Source organism: Zootermopsis nevadensis, unplaced genomic scaffold, assembly GCF_977971745.1.
Source record: "Zootermopsis nevadensis isolate Lab colony 2312 unplaced genomic scaffold, Znev_1.0 Znev_ptg000007l, whole genome shotgun sequence".
Taxonomy (NCBI): Eukaryota; Metazoa; Arthropoda; class Insecta; order Blattodea; family Termopsidae; genus Zootermopsis; species Zootermopsis nevadensis.
Window position 1 is genome coordinate 3,590,315 of NW_028259139.1, and position 21,060 is coordinate 3,611,374.

At 34.6% G+C, this 21,060-nt stretch overlaps 1 protein-coding gene across 4 annotated transcripts; it reads right to left on the reverse strand.

Moving 5' to 3' along the window:
* Nucleotides 1-227: 227 nt before the first annotated feature.
* LOC110830701 (uncharacterized) lies at nucleotides 228-21,031 on the reverse strand. Of its 4 annotated transcripts, none has more exons than XM_087343975.1 (12): nucleotides 20,814-21,031; nucleotides 20,495-20,670; nucleotides 18,981-19,092; nucleotides 18,409-18,502; nucleotides 15,644-15,698; nucleotides 10,909-11,049; nucleotides 10,418-10,580; nucleotides 9,966-10,062; nucleotides 9,077-9,260; nucleotides 8,000-8,133; nucleotides 5,753-5,950; nucleotides 228-5,302 (listed from the first exon to the last, which is right to left on the reverse strand). In XM_087343975.1, exons 2-12 carry the CDS (start codon nucleotides 20,607-20,609, stop codon nucleotides 5,252-5,254), a joined length of 1,344 nt encoding a protein of 447 aa, XP_087200101.1. In that variant the 5' UTR covers nucleotides 20,610-20,670; nucleotides 20,814-21,031; the 3' UTR covers nucleotides 228-5,251. The 4 variants fall into 4 exon arrangements, with proteins under 4 accessions (XP_087200101.1, XP_021921616.1, XP_021921614.1 ...); XM_022065924.2 differs by having other exon boundaries at nucleotides 228-5,305; nucleotides 20,495-20,635; nucleotides 20,814-21,029; XM_022065922.2 differs by having other exon boundaries at nucleotides 228-5,305; nucleotides 20,495-20,638; nucleotides 20,814-21,029.
* Nucleotides 21,032-21,060: the final 29 nt, after the last annotated feature.

Below are 21,060 nucleotides of genomic sequence, written 5' to 3' on the forward strand. Positions count from 1 at the left end.
GCATCTAAACATAATATGGGCTTTTCTACATCCTTAAAAATTCTTTATATATGACAATCCTCATGCTATGCACTCTTTGTTCACACTGTGATAACCTAAGTAGATGGGCCTACTGGGCTGAAAGAATTTACTTAAAGATATGATACAGAAAACATAATTGTTCCATCATACTATAACAGCAAAAGGATTAATGGATCAAGTTGTAAGGAAGAATAATGATTCATATATTGCATACAAAATGGTCATTCTACTGTGGAACAATTGACACAGCACATAATAATACTGTTCATCAAATTAACAGACTTCTCAACAAAAATCAAATCAAGTGACAAGCCACTGAAACGGAAAAGGAGTTTCAGGGAATCAGACTGAAATATTATTTACATTCTGAAAATACTAATTATGTACCTCCACCTTTAAATTATTTTCAACTTAACATTATATGGACAAAAGACAACCAATTTACATATATAACTGTTCATACAATTTTGACACTTGTAGTCGTGTTTCTCAGTTTTAAGCATTTCAAAGATCGTGAAAAAGTGTTTTGTAAATATAATATTGAGTACATGACTGGTGTTCTGGTATTGGTAATTTGTAATTTTAATTTTTATATGTATAAAATAACCTAATCCTCAAAATGAGCTCAGATTTTTACCATAAAATTACATTAACTTTGGGTAGTGAAAAATAATGTGCAGAAGAAGGGTTAGAAATGTTATGAATGCCTTACAGGAACATTACACACAGGCATCCTTTGAATTACCGCTCCAGAATTGACAAAACAAAGAACAGGCACTACAAGTAGTCTATATATAAATAAGAGTGAGTGAGAGATAAAAAATGTAATGTGTCTGGGGAAAAAAATGTGTACGACACTTCTTAAATATAAAACATTAAATACAGTACAAGAGTAAACATGATATGATCAAGTGATTTTGTATCCATTAAGTTGTTTCATTGCAGATACAAATATTACAGCTAATGCAATGAACAGTCTTAAACCCTATGGTTGTCAAAGGTAATCAGCAATAGAAATATAACAATGCACAAGGGGCATTAATGATATTTTAACAACAAAAATAATAGTGTTCAAAGTAAAGGTATAACTTGGTTATGAGCGTATTATTTTATATCATAACTCATTTTTCACAGAATATGGGACTACTGAGAAATTTTAGTCTGAATGTAGCTTCATGTAAAAAGGTTTTTAAACTGAAACAAAATACGTCAAATTTAAATTCTCCATCCAGTACCAAATTGCATCAGAATAGTTTTGAAGATGGAACATGTAAATGGTTAGGTATGATCTCCATATTATAATTTTATGCATTTATCCAAAGAAAACTCAAATATGTAAATGTACCAACTAGTGCAGAAAGTGTTGGATGCTTTCCAATCATAAAAATTAAACAAAACAACAAGACAGTTATGGTCCATGTCATCTTGGTGATTCCATAGTAATTACCAAGTTTAAATTTGCAAGCCCACTTTTTGGAGTTCCACTTTTTTTTTTTCATACCCAGGGCCAGATTTGTACTTGAATCAATGGAAAGTATTCATTAATGTACTCTTTTTATAATATTCACTTATACAATAATCTTGATACTTATGCGTTTATAGTGGTTCACTGATGGCCAAACATTATGAACATTAGGAAACAACTACCTACAAATTCTATTTTTTATCATAAAATATCAACTGAATCATTCAGAAACTGCATAAAAATCTAAAAGTTTCTCCTGCTTTGTAAAATAAGGTTTATTGTATATCTACCTACAAAACATTTCAATTTTATTCTATTTTGTTCACTTTGCAAGAACTTATAATGTTCTACTATTCGGAAGTATCAAATGAAAACTGGAAATGGAATGGCTTGCATGTAATTATGCAGGGAAAACAATTACCCTCTCGAGGGCTTTTTGTCATAGCATGCACCTAGTAATCAAAATACATTAAAACTGACTGACATAAAGCAGTGGTCAAATGTGATTACTTGTTTGAATGCAAGTGTTAATTTATGTATGTACTTACTCATTGCTATACAATGTATGTATGGCAGTAGTTGCCATCAGAAATTCAAGTTCTATAGATGGGTTTAGGAATTTAAAAGTAAATGTAGAAAGTGTGGATGATGTTCAGACCTGGTCATGCTAACCATGTGGTGACACCAAAATACATAAATGCCATCAGTTCTGTGTGATCTGAAGCTTTCACAATGACCAAATATAATAAATTCTTCTTGGGCTACCAGCCATGTAAAGTGGCTTAATGAAGAAAACACCAGCGTTTTGAAGGATGAAGATGGTTCTCAAAACGTTGGTGTTTACTTCATTAAGCCACCTTACATGGCTGGTAGCCCGAGAAGAATTTATTATGCCACTAGTGCTATCACATATGCCAACGAAAATGTTGTACAAACCTGGCTGTTTTCTGGGTTGTAGCTCAATGTAGTCTGATAAACGTTTACCAATATTTGAGAGGTTCTTGCTGCCCTGATGATGGAGGAAGAAAGGGCCTCTGAAATGCTGGTAAATTTATAACAGACTACTTGGCACTACAATGTAGAAGACAGCCATCATCATACTCACTGCCATGAGAAGCTCAAATCCTAAAATTGTAAACATACATACATACATAAAATAGAGACAACTATGAACTCTACCTCTCATTGCAAATCTATAGTTAACAATCTGGAGCTTACCATAAGCATCAAACATAGGACTGTTACCAAACGAGGTGTGCCTCCAACATGATAATGCTGCTCAGGCAATGGGTAACATGATACAAAATTCACATATAACGTTTTCTTTACCATTTGTAAATACTTTATACATCCACAGCATTTATATAAAAGCTGGGAGTTAAATATAAATTACAAGAATATTAACTCTAAAAAATAAACTCATAATTTACTATATAAAATAAGTAAACAAACAACTATTAACACTATAAAAAAGACACTATTGCCATACGCGTTTCAACCTTAAGAGGTCATCAGTGGCATCAAGGAAATTAATTCATTTAATCTAATGGTTTAAACTGGATTTAGAAAATAAATAAGGTGTTTAACGAAAGTATTTCAAGCGACACTGCACTAGATCTTGTTATTCACAAGGGTTGAACTCTGCACTTAGCTATTGATCGGATGGTCCGGTGGCCATAGCTGGTCTGCGGCGAGCTGCAGTTCACAGGTATGGACGACGCAACCACAGCTCGCCGCAGACCAGCTATGGCCACAGGACCATCCGATCAATAGCTAAGTGCAGAGTTCAACCCTTGTGAATAACAACATCTAGTGCAGTGTCGCTTGAAATACTTTCGTTAAACACCTTATTTATTTTCTAAATCCAGTTTAAACCATTTGATTAAATGAATGAATTTCCTTGATGCCACTGATGATGACCTCTTGAGGTTGAAACGCGTTTGGCACTAGTGTCATTTATAGTGTTAATAGTTGTTTGTTTACTTATTTTATATTCTAATACACTACACGGTATTCAAAGTTTTAAGATCATAATTTACTTTATGCCATAGCAAAACCAAGACACAATATTATCATGCACATGGATGCTGGCAGAGATGAGGATCACACAACTTGATTTACAAGTTCCATCTTTAATCTACGTTCTTGAGCAGAAAAAACACTTTGATACCTACATTTCTGTCCTTTCCCTTAAAATAAAACTGATGAAAGCAAATGCCGTGGAATGACGTCATATTGTGCCCTGTAGTTTATAATTATCTTTACCCTCATTTAAAGAAGTGAGATATCAAAATGTGAGTCCATCTTGATTTTCTTACTGATATGTTGCTAACTGCATTGGTTGTGTAGTGTGAAATGGCATAAAGTTCATAAACAATAAATCAAAGTGCTGATGAAATATATGAACCAAAAACAAAAGCTTTTAAGAAATTGGAAAATTTTATTATACAGCTGGTATGCGGACAATTTTACTGATCAGCAGCAATAACACTGACACTCATCTCTGCTTGTTACTAAGACATTCAAGATGAAAATGCTGTCTTTTGCTTTCAGTTTGATTCCCTGAGAAAGAAATGCATGACACTTAACAGTCTTTCTTACACGAAAAATAGTTTCATACAACTAGACAGTAATAAATTAGGTAAAAATCTATATACTGTCATGCAATCAGTAACAGAACAACTCTCAAACAGGGAATTATAAATATTTCTATCTTCTGGGTTGTTGTTCTGTGTAGTCTGGTCAATGTTAACCAACGTTTCAGAGGTCATACTGCCTCCATCATCAGGGCAATGAATATGCCAATAGGGTGTGTGGGGCTAGGTTTATATGAACTGGACTGTAAATGGAGTAGCCTGCCCCGAGCCAATGGGAGCAGGCATTGGAGTGGACCAATAGAAGCGCGTGGGTGAGTGTGAGAGAAGGAGAAAAAGGAAAGAGAGAGGGGGGTGACTCGGGAAGTGCGTCCGGTGGGACATCAGGAGTTCGGCTGAATGTGATCGGGGCCCTGAAAGGGCCAGGTTAGTGGTCTGGTTGGTTCCGGCGGTGCACTCTGGATTGCTCTCGGAGCCCTCAAAAAGTGTGAATAAGAGGCTTCCAGGACCAGCTCAAGTGAAGTCCATCTTCCCTGTTGAAGTTATCAAGATGTAATTCGATTTTGATGGCTTCCCTGGCATATTCATCGCCCTGATGACGGAGGCAGTATGATCTCTGAAATGTTGGTTAACATCGACCAGACTACACAGCGCAACAACCCAGAAGACAGAAATCTTCATACTCACTGCTGTGAAAACCTCAAATCTAACAGGTAATTATAAATTATTCAGTTAAAAACTTCATTCATACATTCCAAAGTACTGTATTTATCCAAATACCATTCGTATGGTTTTTTAAAACTCTTATGTAAAATACCAGATGTATGTAATATTTAGGATTCAACTTGGGTAGCACAAAATTCTACATATGGGAATTATCAAGACACAGCAGTACACATGGCAACATTGCTGGCATGTGCTGTGTTGTCTGCTGGCAGAGTTCTATTGGCAACAGTGCATGCTTATATAAACTTCTAAAATGGGACTTACCACATAAATATAATTTAGCAAATTTTTGTTTCTAGCAAAAGTTTAACAAAGTAATGTTCATTTATTAATAATTCCATAAAAATTTGAGCATACAACTAATTTGGGAAGTGACATTTGGATAAATACAGTATGTCATGATGCAAATTACAAGTGTTGAAAGGTGAAATGTTGTAAATTTCCTTCACAAGTCATGGTCACCCACACTCTGCCCCAAGTATTCACGATACAGCTGCTGCTGCAACACACCAATTTTACTTAAATGTAGTTCTACCTTGTTTCAATATTAAATTAAGTTATGAATTAAAAATAAAGAGACTATGGCTGTTTCAGAACAAATTCTGATGAAAGTATTTGGGACTGAGAGAAGTAACAGAACAGATAAAAGTAACATAATGAGGAGCTTCTCAATATCTATTCTTCATATAATACTGTTAAGTTGATTAAATCAAGAAGGATGAGGATGTGTAACATGCATAGGAAGATTATACTAATATGGATCTTAGTGAAGCAGAGTTACAATGGTGTAACCTGGATAAAGCTGGCTCAAATACATTCCAATGGCAGGTGTCTGGATGTAAACTTGCAAACACACAGCTAAGTGCCATAATACCAGTGAAAAGATTAATAAATAACAAAACAAAAAAATCACATATATAATTTCTCCTAATAATATCAGAATTACCTTCTTTGCATTCACTACTTCTTCCACATGTTCCTTCATCTCCAAGTATTGCCGCTTCTGTCTCCGAGAGAGTGTCAGCCGCAATCCCAGTGACCATTTTGTGAGGAAAAACAGACCACCCGAGCCAATAACAATAATTAGTAATACTGTCCATTGAAATCTATCGGGAACTATTGACCACAGCATACGAACTGGAGACTGGAAGATAACCAATTCACAACATTTTTAATACATCCCCTTTCAAGTCATTATTCAGTAATCATTCTATTATTACACACTATACATGGTGATTCTTAATCACATTCAATAAATATAAAGATCATGTCCTATTCCTAAAACTGGCAAGAAGTTCCTAGAAATATACAGGTGTAAATGCATTTTTAATGAAAACAGGAAGCATTAGTAAATCAAATGAGACAAGTAATACTGTGCCACGTGACACCAAGAATTCCTGATATACTTAAAAATTATAGACATGAGTCATGTTGTTGTCACAGTCACCTGTATCAAACACCAGAACTCATCCAACATGCTGATTCTCTTTGAGTTAAATAGTGCCCTTCAGATGTCCCCACAAGTAGGACGTCTGTAGGTGTGACTGGGTGATCACAAAGACCACACAATTTCATCCTATCCACCAATGTGGGTAGTGACAGTCCAGAAACTGTTTTACATTGAGGTTAAAATGAGGAGAAGCTTCAAAATGCATAAATCACATAGTTTATGTCCTCCAATAGGTGAGGTATTTGGTATGTTAAAAAATGTAAATAGGAGGCCCCTGAGAGGTGAGGTAGTACCTCATAAGAACCTATGAGGAGATAATTCCTGTCCAAACATTAATTTTAAACTGATGCTTCATTGTTGCACAGTGCTGTCAAATCTAAAGCATATGTATATAGGACCTTTTCAGTATAAAATTTAGAAGTGTAACATGATACTTATATATAGTACATGTGATTAAGAATCATCAGAGAGAAAGTAACAAAGTACAAGGTAGACATAGTAAATACATTTTATCTAAATATTGTAAATGACAGAGATTAAAAATAACAAAAGACATGTGATACACAAACAAACATAAAGAAATCTTTAATACAGATAAAAAACAAAAATGTCAACTAAACATAAATACTGAAGAACAGTTCTAGGGTTAAACAGGAACAAAACAAAATAAAATTTATTGATTTCAGGTGTTCTCATATTTAATGTACAATTTCTCTAGTCCCATTCTAATTATCTCAGTGTTTAAAGTGTGTTCTGCAGCTTTTTTTCCACCTGTGGCACACTATAATTTGTTAAAGACACATAACAGCACACCACAAAATTGTACGGAACTATACATGGCCATAAATATGTATCTACATGTTATCCTTGCCATATAAGAATGCAGGCATATGAAACAAAATGTAACACATGTTGAACAAAACTGTCAACTTTGACCAGTGTGTGCATTACAAATTATAATTACAACTGACAAGATAGTACCTTTTTATGATTATAAAGTATGAATATACAACTTCTTATAAATCATGGCACACCAATTATAGATCACCGGTTTAGAGGGAAACCCATCAGAGAAACACTAATCAGTGATTTCACTGTAAAACTAAACTGAATTAAAAGGAATGAATAGATGAAAAGGTAAATTATTAAAAATATCTACAAAAAATTGAGACACATGGAACAAAACAGATATTGAAAGATACCATTAGATATAAGCTGTATTTTGCCTTACCAGGAAAGATGAAACCTGAGATTTTAGATTCTCATGGCAGTAGAAATTACATAATTTGTGATTTTCTCGGTTGTGACACCATACAATCTAGCAGGTGGTTACGAACATTTTGGATAAATGTCTTGCCTCTCTGTTTCCCTTTCTTTCTTTATCCTTTGTAACTTCTTTTTTCACCACCCCCATTGGCTGCCCTCCACTTACATAACTCCTACCCTGAAGATAGAGGTAACACATTCCTCCAAAACACTGGTCATGACCAGCAGGAGTACATGGTGCCAAAACCCAGAGACCACAAGCAATATGAAGAAACCTGTTACATCATCTCACTGTAAACCTACACATTAGATGTCACAGCACAGTATCATAAATGGAAAATAATAAGTCTCTAAAATTATTTTCTTGAACTTTGACCATTGTTAAATTACAAATAAAATCACAATCATAAGATAATCCATCCTTATGAAAACACCAATGGATGATGAAGACACACAAACCAATGTATCAGTACTTACCAGATACACCAAAAGGCTGTCTGTGAAACTTGCACCAAGCAACGCGTGTAGGAAGCTCTTGCTGGAGATGCTAACAAGCACATTTAGGACAAGCAGCAGTGGAAGGATAACAGCCAGGGCTCCAAACACCATGGCTATACAGATACACACACACACAGATGAGTGTTAACAATTCATACAACAAGATGTTTACTTCTTTGCCCATCTGTGCATAAAAATGGAAGTCTTAATAAATTTTGATCGAAAGATGAGCAATAAATGAAATGAATTTAAATATTTAAAAACAGATTTTATACACTATAATAAACTGGAATGAACAAGTTGAAAGAACGTGCCATTATGCAATAAAAAAACTATAAATTAGAAAATGACCTAAATAAAAAATAAAAACAACTGAAGAAATAGAAAACTCCGCTTTGTAATAAGCAGGCCAACTATACAAAATAAGGCAAATATGATGAAGATAAATTATAGTTAAATGAAACTGATTATTTTATACTTCAACAAAATAAAAATGTTAAACAAATTATTTACCACACTCATCTACTGCAACTTGTAACATCACCTTTCATAAATACATTCATAACCAAATTCAGATACATGCCAATGTATGCAGACAAGTCAAATTCAGCCTAATAAAAAGAATAAAAATTAAAGTGAAATGTCAATTCAGCTGGTAAGAATGAAAAAAAACTTCAAATACAGCTGAATGAATTTCAGTTATTCAAACAAAAGTTATTATGGCAAATAAAACTGCTTTTTATACCACCAACCAAGCTGGGTAGCACAAATTTAGAAAATATCCAGTTCAAACCCTGGTTAAAAATTGAGGCTTTTGTGGTTCTTTGTAGTCCTTATACTCCTTAAAGCCCTCATCCTTCTACATCCTTCCCTGTCATAATTCACAGTTATTATGTCATATCAAATTCAATCCTACATAATGTTAGTTAACTAATATAATACTACAAAGTAGCCAAGTAACAACAACATCCCATACAAAATATAATGACTTTATACTACTACATAACATTAAAAAAATTTTAAGCAAGCAAAACGGAGTAACATAGTACCTCTTACCTCTACCTGTAGTCTTGAAATTATAGTTGCGGTCCTCAGTGTCCTGCTCCAGACGCTTCTCTAGTAACTGTGCTACGGTCTCGCAGTCTCTCTCTAGAGTGTTCAGTGTGTTCTGAATTGTGTGGTTGATGGTGCGCTCTATATCCTGACAAACTTCCTCTATTTGGTTCACACACCGTGTTTGCTAAAACATATCATCACAATCCCTGTATTATTACAAAACAAATAGTCAAAACTAGAAAACAGAATTTATGTTCATATGCAAGAATTAAAATATTAAGGACCAATGAGAATGTATCTACTTAATGAATACATATTGTAAGTTTAAACAAGTTAACACATTCCAAGTTTAAACAGAGATAACTGACCATTTGCAACTCATTCTTAAATGGTCTTCAGTACACTAACCAAGAAAGAGAGAAAATGAACTTAGAATCACTGAAATTAATGATAATACCTGACAAGTTCCGATTAGGATCAAAACTTTCAGGCCAAACTCAAGCATTAGCTTCCTATTCTTTAACTCTCAGAAGAGTGAGAAATGCACAGACATTCTGTTTGTGACTGTGATCTTAAGACTTTTGTGGTGAGGAAGCGGGGTGAAGGAGGAGCGAGAGAGAGAGACAGTATCTGCTATGTGGTATAGTAGCACAGCATCACTTCAGAACATATTGGCCACTAGTAAGTATGCTTGTATAGTACACTCTAAAGTAAATAGTAAATGTTTTTGCTTAGGTAGTAGTTACTGATCCATGCTGTCAGCCATGTTTTTCCCATTTCAAACTTCCTGTATACCTTGCAAGTCTCAAGATCACAACGTAAAATGTATATTCTAGAAAAAAATAAATAAAAAACATCAGAGGCTGTTTTATAAGTGAAGTGTAAGTACCTTATTCAGATCTGGGATGCATATGGTAGGCATGTCGAAACCTGTCCGATTAAGTCCAGGCCTTTTACAGAGCTCCTGTACTATCTGCATCATCACCCTACAAAGAACAAAATGTCAACTGCAGTTAACGCAGAGCCTTTTAGGATCATTCAAGGATCACTAACAGTGTGCTTGCTTACTTATCTATTTATTTAATGTAATTCAACTCTTGGATAAGAAAATATTTTTAAAAGTAACAGTAATAAACAGTACAACTGGAGCTCGTCTTTATGTATAATTTTCTCCATCTTCCTTCCGTTCCCCTTTCTTAGATCCAAAAATTCTCCTCAGCATAAAATGTGTATCATAAACCAAATTCTCAAGCCAGTATTAATCTCAAGACCAACAAGAATTATGAATGATGAAGCATTAAGGATTTAAATTATTAAAACTGACTTGGTTTTTCACTTTACCTTTGTCTATCAGCCTCATTACTAACATCATCTGCTTTAGACAAATAGAAGCGCATTTTCTCAGCATGAGCAGAATTAAGTCTCTCTACTAGATTCAAGGTTCGTTTACATAGTGCTTGACCAATTGGATCAAAAAATGTGAATATCAGATCAGCCATCTTTCCTATCAAACATAAAAATACATAATTAGCACATATTCACTGTTAAAAAAAGTACATGAAGGTTTCTTAAACTTTGCTTTGACTAAGATGTATATAAGCTTCATTTAGTGCATTTTGGTAAAGTTATGTAATTAATCTAAGATTTGTTGGTTAAAAATATGAAGTGTTTGCCTACTCTGAATTGTATAACAAAGACAGTGAAAAATGATATGATGTTCACTGCAAATGTAAACATGTAAAAGAACCTCTAAAATGGCATATAACCTTACAAATCAAGGGGTTAAAAATTACTGAAATAGAGGCTAACATCAATGCAAGATGCTGACTTACCAAGCCAAATGATTGCTTCATTAACATCAAATGGATACTGCATATCTCCATCCACTAGTCCAGGTGTATCAACAAATGTCACCAAACTAAATTTCTTCTGCTTTGAAGTTGAAATTTCAGTGGAGAGGAAATCCACTACACCTGCACAAACAACAGTACATAGAAACTATTAGTGTACAGACCAGTGTCCAAGTCTTCACATGGTAGCATGGCTCTGCCCCGATGTTGCCCTTCACTAGGCAGCTAGCAGAGTCCAACGTCACGCAAGATGCCCGGTGATGAGCCACACCGCAACAGAGCTGTAAACCGTGGAGAGTGGCACGACAAAACTGTTGCAACAGATCTTATACACTGCAGCCGCTCCCACAGGAAAAGGCAAGATTATTGTGAAAAACAGGAAACAGGAAGGGGGAGGGGCACTTCAACCCTCTGCTTACAAACACACAACTTGCAACCATAAAACATGTTGCTACAAATATAACCACTGCTCTTCATGAATCATTCCAAAAATCCTTCAGTATGATCACTTTTCATTTCTGATAAATGAAAGATAAGTAAGTGAAAAGCAACTTCAATTTGCTGTGAAGGAAAGTGAAGCCAATGGAGCCAAACAAACAATACGATGATCAATTTAAAATATTACGCAATGAAAAACTTTGTATTCTTAGTGTATTGACATATAACTGGTTACAACAGGCTAGAAAAGTAATCATATGGGGAGACAAGAAATGTACACAATATTAGGGGGAATTTTCTTTGAAAGCATCCAGGTAGAAGACCAAGAATGAGATGGCAGAATATCATTAAAATGGAATTTAAGGAAACACACTGTAAAGATAGGACGTGGACATAACTAGCTCAGGATCATACCAAATGATGGAACATCATATTAGCTGCAGTAAACGTAAAATTCTCATGAATATATCTTTATTAATTCCTATCAAGAATTGAATTCACAATCCATCAAAATTATTATCATCAGAAAAAATTCAATGCTTGTTATTATGATTTTTATTTAGCAGCTACAAATATGTTTTAAGAAAGTTGTCAGTCTCCAGGTTCAGATTTTAATTCAGGACCTCTGAAATATGAAGCAGAAGTTTGTGCAACGGCTATGTTGTTCCATGGCTAGCACAGCAGTAAAGCACTAGGATTACATTGCAGAGGTACCCAATTCAAGTCCTGGCTGGGGACCCATTATCCCAACTGAGATTCTCAGAGTTTTCTCCAACATAACTTAAAGTTTACTGTACACATGATCATCCTTTCCATCATCTTATTCTATACTCCGTGCTTGACAATATACAAAAAACTGCACATAATAATTTCAGTCTAAGACTATGATTTTTTTTTAAATATAGTTATGGGAACTATCAGAAAATTGTGTCGTGTACAATAGGAATATAATTTGCCATATGTGCAATGACATACATTTACAATTACAAGAGACTACAAAACTACTTAATGTTCTATAGATTATCTTGGCTTTCCTCTTGTACATTCATCAAATTATGTAACACAAGCTGAGAAGTTTTTGATGCATTTTTAGCCTGTAGATATGCACAGTTCCTGACACATACATGAACTTCCTGCATCCTTCACTTCATAGCACAAGGGTTATTAAATCAAGAAGACTGATATGAACAAAGAACATAGGACACAAACTGGGGAAACAAGAAACTCATACAAATTTTGGCTGAAAACCCACAATGGAAGGAACCACCTGAAAGATAAAATATTAGAAGAAAGGATCATGAAATTAAAGAAAGAGGATTCAGAAAATTATCATATGAAGTGATGAACCTTTAGGACAGAAGAGTGTTTCATGAACAACTGAATTAACCCATCAACTACTCAAGGAAAACTCTGTACAATGAAGTTCATTTACTGTTGTTGCTCACTTCACTTAATAGTGTTTCCTCAGTTGTTAGGAGTGTGGCAACCAATTATTTTAATGAACAGGATGGAGTTTGTGGGAAGGAACAGGGAGACAACAAGCAATATTCATGGGTTCTACATACTAATAAAATTTAATGAATATGAAGTTTGTTCATTCATAGGCTGTGTGACAACACTAAAACAACTTCAGAGGTTAATTATAATTTAATGTGATATGTGGTGAAGAATGAGGCCAAAATGTACCAACAAGTTGCTCAAGTACTCCTTGACTGCCAGATGACAATAATGCAATTTTCAAGAAGTGTATTCTAAAATACTAAACATTAGTGTGGTGCTTAGCATTCCTGCATCTCATTTAAGAGATATCCAGATCTAATATTAACCAGGATACCATTTACATTGACAAGTTTTTAATGTGAACTATGATCTTCTGTCTTTTGATTTGTGATGCTGTTTAGTGCTGTACATGTTCACCAATGTTTCATAGGAACATACCAACTCCATCTAGAGTGGCCAATGAAAATGTGAATAAAAAGATAAATCAAAGAGGTAGGTAGCCAATGGGGATGGTGAAAGAAGGAAGATGGGTGAACTGAAAAATTCTGACAAAGGAAACATTTCAAAAAAAATCAATAAAGTGGCAAGTTTCATGTGGTCCCTGTAAGGACTGGAAGCAGAGGGAATCTGAGTGGAAGTAAAGGTACAAAAGGAAGAAAGATAAATGAAGGAATGGCTAACGGGAATTTTTCAAGAAGCACTGTGCTTCTTTGAGTCTGTTACCTTCTTGCGGAGAGACAAGACAAAAATTATGAACCTAACAGATGTTTTTGAAAAGTTTTTTCAAAATAAACAAAAATAAAAAATATTTTTAAAAAATATGTGAAGTTCAGACAAATTGCAGTTTGATGTGGCAGGCATTTTCAAGACACCACAACTTAAACTTCTGTTAGTCCATACAATGATGCCACTGTTTTATTACTACTGTTGTGGCAAATTAGTTGTGTACTGCCAACTACTAGCTGTAAGCAACAGAAATTATGATAACATGTGTAATCTGTATTGTTGACTAACCCTTCTTCAAAATATATCTTTAGTTGCAATAAGTAAACATCAAAATAAATTATGTTGACAAGTAACAAAGAATGTATTTGGAAAATATGTGCTCTTCTGTTTGTGCAAAGTCATAATTTGAATTTTGATTCTGCTAGCACCTATAATTTACATTTGGTTCCCAAATCCCAATCAGATTAACTGATATTACCTGCCCCTGTGCTTCAGTTTGTGCGTCAATGTAGGTACATGTAGACAGGAAGTTACAGTATCCTGGAAACATGTGGCAGCTGTGATAAGAAGCAGGAAGTCACACAACCACACCAGACTCTGACCACACAAGTTGACCATTGCTCTTACAAATAAAAATCCCAAGTCCAGACTTAGAAGACTGACATTCTTATTCAATTTGTTTAATTTTGTTGACTATATGTAAAAAGTTGTTTGGTCAACATCATTTGTATGGAAAGGTAAAGAAAATGTAAAGTTGTCCTTCAGCCTAAGCACTTTTCCATGAAGATGCAATGTAAGCAGAGGTAAAGCTCCACACATTCTTAATCTCAATGTTACATGGAAGTGAGTAGTCAACCTGATATTCCGACCACTTTACTCCTGGCGAAAGAGTCCTTTGAACCCTCAGGATAGGAAGGTATGTGAGAACTAGCAGGTCTCAGCCACTTTACTGACAGCTATTCTTGATCATACCCCAGTTTGTATATTTTAGATTATAAGAGATTTGGTGAGATTTCAGGTCCTCACGATGATGAGTATGATGTTAACTATCTTCTGGGACATTGCACCATACAGTCTGGTAGAATCTGACTGTTGTATCAGAAGTGCTTACTCCCTTCATCATCACCCTGATGATGGAGGCAGTAATAATCTTTAAAATGTTTATCAATTTCTACCAGACTACACACGCACACACAAACAGTGCAACATTCCAGAATACAGCTTTCTTTGTGAGACTTGTTTGTTTGTTGAATTAGTTTCAGAATGCTCTATTAATTGCATAGGTTGATGATAAATGAGGTACATCAGGATAACCCTGAATGATAAACTGGGAAGGAAACAGATATGGCATATTTTAAGAAACAATCTCAATATTCTCATGTAGGAATTGAAGAAAACCACAAGAATCTCACTTGGGGTGACATGTTTTTTATCTATTACTCAAACCAAGTGCCAAATGCCATATTCACTTGATCCCTATCCTAAGTCTAATAAATCTAGTCCATATCCTTACATTACATTTCATTAAGATTAATTTTAATATTATTTTTTCCATCTATTTCCAGGTTTCCTAAGTAGTCTCTTGCATTCAGGTTTTCCAATTACAATTTTGTATACCAGCACCTTTGAAAGACATGGTTTGCCAAGAAAACAAAAGAAAAATCAAAAGTTTAAGAATTATTAAAGAAATACTGGTGAAAAAAACATTCAGAAATCTTTTCCAACAGTATTAATATTGAATTTAAGCCTCGGACAGCAATATCAGAGGTTTTATAAATTCTCTATAAGGATACAACAGTAATCCTCTGCTGCATGATTAATCCACTGAAAAGCCTTTAATGGATCAAAAGAGACTGTGTGCTATATTACTGTTCAAAACGATTTCCTCAAAAAGTAACAGCAGATTCCAGATTCTACATATAAATAACAAAAAATGTATAAATACTAAACTACATATGCAAAAACTATAAAAAGTTAAATTAAATTGTCAAGCAGACTGTGGCTTTTAGCAAACATATCATTCACAAATCATATTGGTTATATATAAACTTACCAGGTATCTTCTGCAACGATTTGAAATGTGGATACAGATGAAGAGTTGCATTACCCTGCAACAAATAACACTGTGTTACAAACATGGGTGCAGTCTTTGTACTGAAATATTTGGAATGTACACAATTTAAACAGCAGCCAAGGCACTCACATGTAGGATAAAACAACAATTAGATCTTCCGAAAAAGTTGTTAAATAGAAAAGGCTGTGTTCCCTGTAGTCTCCACAAAAAACTATATTTTCTGTTATATGAATGACACATTTAAAAAATATTTTCTTCATATTATAACAAAAGACGAGGTTCCTATTTTATCACATCTGAATGTGTTTGACTGCTAATAACTTCTGAATCAACCAACAGATAAAAAAACTTGGTATGATTATCATATAGAGGCAACCTCATCCCTGTACATTTTAATTTCTTGCTATCAGTAATAATGTGGCAGATATAAAAACTTCTGATTTGGGAGTCGCGACAGTGGCACAACATGTAGGGTCCTGAAATTTTGTTTAGTAATTTATTGATTTACTCTGTGGTTCTAGTCCTTCAAGAACCCTGGAAACCTCAAACATTTTCCTCCATACTCCTCTACCAACTGATTTTTTCCCTCCATCTCTTCAATACCATCTTCAACAAGTCATCCTAAACATTACCTAATCACCTTTTCCTAAGTTAACCCTTCCTTCTTCTAGTGCCATTTTTGATCTCCGACTGTTCATTATATCCACATGGACCAAAAATCTTAATTGGATTGAAATGAAGTTCAGGCACTGATACACATTTCTTAGCTCTTGTATGATTTGAGGTTTTCACAACAGTGAGTATGAAGATTTCTGTCTTCTGGGTTGTTGCGCTGTGTAGTCTGGTAGATGTTTACCCACGTTTCAGGGGTCATACTGCCTCCATCAACAGGGTGATTCATGATGACAGTGGCAGTATGACCTCTGAAACATTGGTAAACATCTACCAGACTACACAGCGCAACAACCCAGAAGACATAAATCTTCATACTCTGATGGCGGAGGCAGTAGGACCTCTGAAACATTGGTAAACATCTACCAGACTACACAGCACAACAACCCAGAAGACAGAAATCTTCATCTTAGCTCTTTACCAGCCCAGAAATGTTCTTTTGGACTTTCCCATGCACTGATTAACAATTGTTTTAAGAAACCAAGTCTCACTTACATAGGTAACAATTAGTTAACTACTCTTTCGTACACTGTTAGTTTGCTCTGTGAGATGCTCTTTGACTTAATAAACCTTTGCAGTGCAAAACAGCATCGATTTCCAGCAGCTATCCTGGCTTTGATTTCTGCACGTAAGTAATTCTTAATTGCTAATACTACTCCTAAACACTTGAAAGAATTTGTTCTCTCAAAACTATGATCTCCTACTTAAAAAGTTTCTGCCAAATTTCATTCACAGGTTGTATTAACCATGAACTTTGTCTTACCATCACTTGTTTCTGGGCCTAGTCTTTTGGCTGTTGTTTCAAATTTTAGAAAGGCATCTCCTATCATTTTAGGGCTTTTTGCAACCATTATAACATTATACACAAATTCCAAGTGTTGGTATAGTCAATGATATATATTAATATTAGGGTTAATTTCAATCTATCTTACCACCTTGGGCTTTCAAAACACATCTTTGCGAATGCTCAGCTTGGTCACCCCTGGGTCTCCACCATCCAAAATGCCTCCCAGCTTTGCCACCCATGGGGCTTGCACCACCCCTGAGATATACCCCTATACTTTGCCACACAAGCTCCCTCCCAACTGACCTTGCATCCAAACCCCTCCACCCTCCAAAGGCAAGATGCCATTACCATCAACATAATGCCATCTATCAGTGCTCATACAGACTATTTGTTTTGCAATCCATCAGTGGTCCTATAAACCAGTGGTATTCAACCTGGGGTATGCGAAGACATCTTAGGGGGTACGTGAAATTTAAAAAAAATATATTATTTTATGATAAACAATAAATAATCAGTAATGTAATTTATTCAATTTATTTTAGATGTAGATTATATACTATGTATATCTTGAATTATACACCAACAACTTTGTGGGTACAAGGTTGGAAGAGAAATTATATCTGGGGGTACACGAACAAAAAATGGTTGAATACCACTGCTATAAACTATTTGATATCCACTGGAAGACTGGTGACATAATTACCCATGCTACCATCTACCAGTGACCATATGAATTATTCTGGCTGCAATCATTAGAATGTAACAAGTTTTTGTGTTGTCACAGTCACATGAGAAAAAAGCCTATTTTGTTGAAAGAAGTGAATTACTAATAATTAGTAAATATATCACTTATTGGAATTAAAATGATAAATATGTGAGTATACATGACAAGAATAGTAACAAATGGGAGGTTGCTTTTATTATTAACTGCTATTCATATATATATTTAAGAAAATAATAAGCAGTGTGTGGCATAAAGAACACCTTCAGAACTTTCGTGTGCTCTGAAGAGTATACCTTTCCAATTTTGTTTAAGTACAATGTCTTAATGACCAACTTAATGAAGCACAGGGACTTCAAAGCATTGTAAAAAATAAATGTTGAAGACACCCCTGACATGTGTTTTGCATTTTATAACTGTGTAGTATGAATGTCTGGACTATAATTTCATCATTTTATATCATTTTCAGAGGAACATTAAAACTGTGACTGCTCACTATACTGTTACAATGGTACAGCGTGACTGTAAGAAGTAGTTAGCTAGGAGCAGTCAATAGACCCATACCATGAGGGACTCCCTCTTCTTGCCACTTGTGACAATGACAAAGCCTTGTGTCTCAATTGCAACTCCTGTCTTCTGCACATGTTCCTCAATATACCTGCAACATACAAAGGTACTGCAATTTATTCCATGTGAGTTATCGTTCACCTCTGCTTAGGCATGTGAACGCAAGGCAAGCAGTCAGCTAGTTGGCTTTGACTCTCAGAGGGCTGTTATGCCACGGATTAAAAGAGAGAAAATATGTATAATTTATAGACCAACTTGACGGAGAGAAGTAGGTTGACTGCACAGGAGATTGAGCAACCAATTTTAGCCTTGGAACAGGTCTATGGAGGCCTAAATCTTGACTGGGAAGAAGAAGCCGAAGAAAATATACATCAATACCTTCTATGCACCGCAATTTTTTTTTTTCAAAACATGATTCCAAAGAAAATAATACCAGTCAAAGATTCAATGTAAGCAAATTTAAAAAACCTAAAACCAAACAACGGAAATTATATATCTAAAAATGAGTAAAGGCCAACTGTAATATTGCATACATTTTCAGAACTCATTCTACTACATATGAAGCTCACCAGTTGATGAAGGATGATTTCCCTGCTGAATGATTGCCAATTAGAAGAACTACAATTTTCTTTCGTGGTGCAAGCAGCTTAAGGTTGAAATGCTCTGCAATTTTAATCAAGCCTGAAATACATAAGATGAAGTAAGTTGTTTTGTTTATAACAAATGATTACCAATAGAATTCTATTCAGTAAATTTTAAGTTAAACTAAAACCCTTAGGCTATCAGCATTTCTTGACAGCCAACTAAAATTACACAAAAGGATTCAATTCAATTACATTAGTGTGGCTATAGTGGAATGATGTATTTAAACTGTAGTTCAGTTTCCAAATGCATCCTTTGCTATTTTTAATCTCTCACTGGTCAGTTTATTGCATGAATAAATGGGCTGTTAAAATAGGTAATTATACAGCATAAATGCACAGTATTCTGTTTGTATTTCATTTAATAGACACACTGAAAAATGTTTTTACTAAAGTTGTAGATACTGTATTTCCTGAATTTTAAGACACACTTTTTTCACATTTTAAAATTTCTGAAACTGGGGTAACTATAAAACTAAACAAATGAATATTGGGGAAATATGGATACCGTTCTAACATGCACAGAAGGGAAGAAGCAGCCCCTATCAGGGCTGACAGGGAACCAACAGTGAAGATCAACAAAAACCAATTAAATAAAAAGTAAAACAACCAGGGAAACTGTAGGGGATATGAAAAATGGAAAGAAGGAAAAGTATCCATTTACTTTGTTGTAAATAATTTTGGCCTCTTCTCTTCCATACACTTTTTTATAATTTATAAATATCATCACTGACTTTTCCATATTCCCAGTTCTTCTCAACCAAGTGTCTTAATCCAAAAACTATGTCTGTTGTCACCCTTCCTCTTCTGAATGTACACAGTGATTCTGTGAATTTTCCTACAATTTACAATGTCATATTGTTTACTAGTATCCTTCAATAAATTCTGAATGTCTGGAATTTGTGTTGCACCCGCCAAATATATATGAATTTCTCAAAAAAATCGTGAATACCCCTTCCTGAATGAACATTTGTAAGGGTCACAAACAAGTTGCAGTAAATTCTGCATAATAATAGCACCCTTAAGTAGTTTGGGTTCGACAAGTAAATTATGGAGAATTTGCACAATAATCAGCATTTTCAATTAATTCTGTGTGAGTGCCTATGAGTTTTAGGAACATAAAAGGCAATTTTTACACAGAATGCACTGCTTTTAATTCTAAAACAAATACTACAAAATACACGGAAACAAGTTATTCAGAATAATATGTAAATAAACGAAATGTCCCAGAATTATTTTGTAGACTGTGCACCACAACTAAACCCAATTTCTTTAAATTACGTTTATTTCCACTTCAACTTTCATATCTGTATGTTTCGAAATATTTACATTATATCTACATAAAATATCGAACCAATTACAGGAAATGTGCTGTGTAGGATCCAAAACAGGATGCGGTGAACAGAACCACAATTCGCCACATGATGGCATGAAATACTTACCCATATCTTCGTCTGCATACAGCGTGTGACATTCCCTCAAAATTTTTTCGTTGACAGTCATGGTTGCCTGATCTATTGGATTGGCACATTGTCGGAATTTGGCACGTACGGTCATTACGGCTACGTTCCCCTGATTTTCTTCTGCTGTCAAATTGAATTAAAGTGACATGCTAAACCTGCAGCAGTGAACGCAATGAAATAATCAACGTATTATTATAAAATTTATCAGAACATTTAAATTCCTGAATTCTTTACGTACATGCCGCAAAAATACAACCATTATAAATATAAATATTAGAGACGGTTACTAAATACTTACATCAGAGACACACTCTCGTAATAGGATTTACAAATACAGAAAGCGTACAAACCGAAATAATAAGCGATTAGGCAACAAAATGAATAAGCTGTATCCGGGCTGGATACTATGCAGTACGTTCATTCTCACGAGAATATCCTATTAAATGTACTAACAACGTGATTTTACCAAGTTAAGTTTATTATTTTAAATATCTCAACAAACAAATTATGTCAGTTGGTAACCGTTACATTATATTGATGTTCTA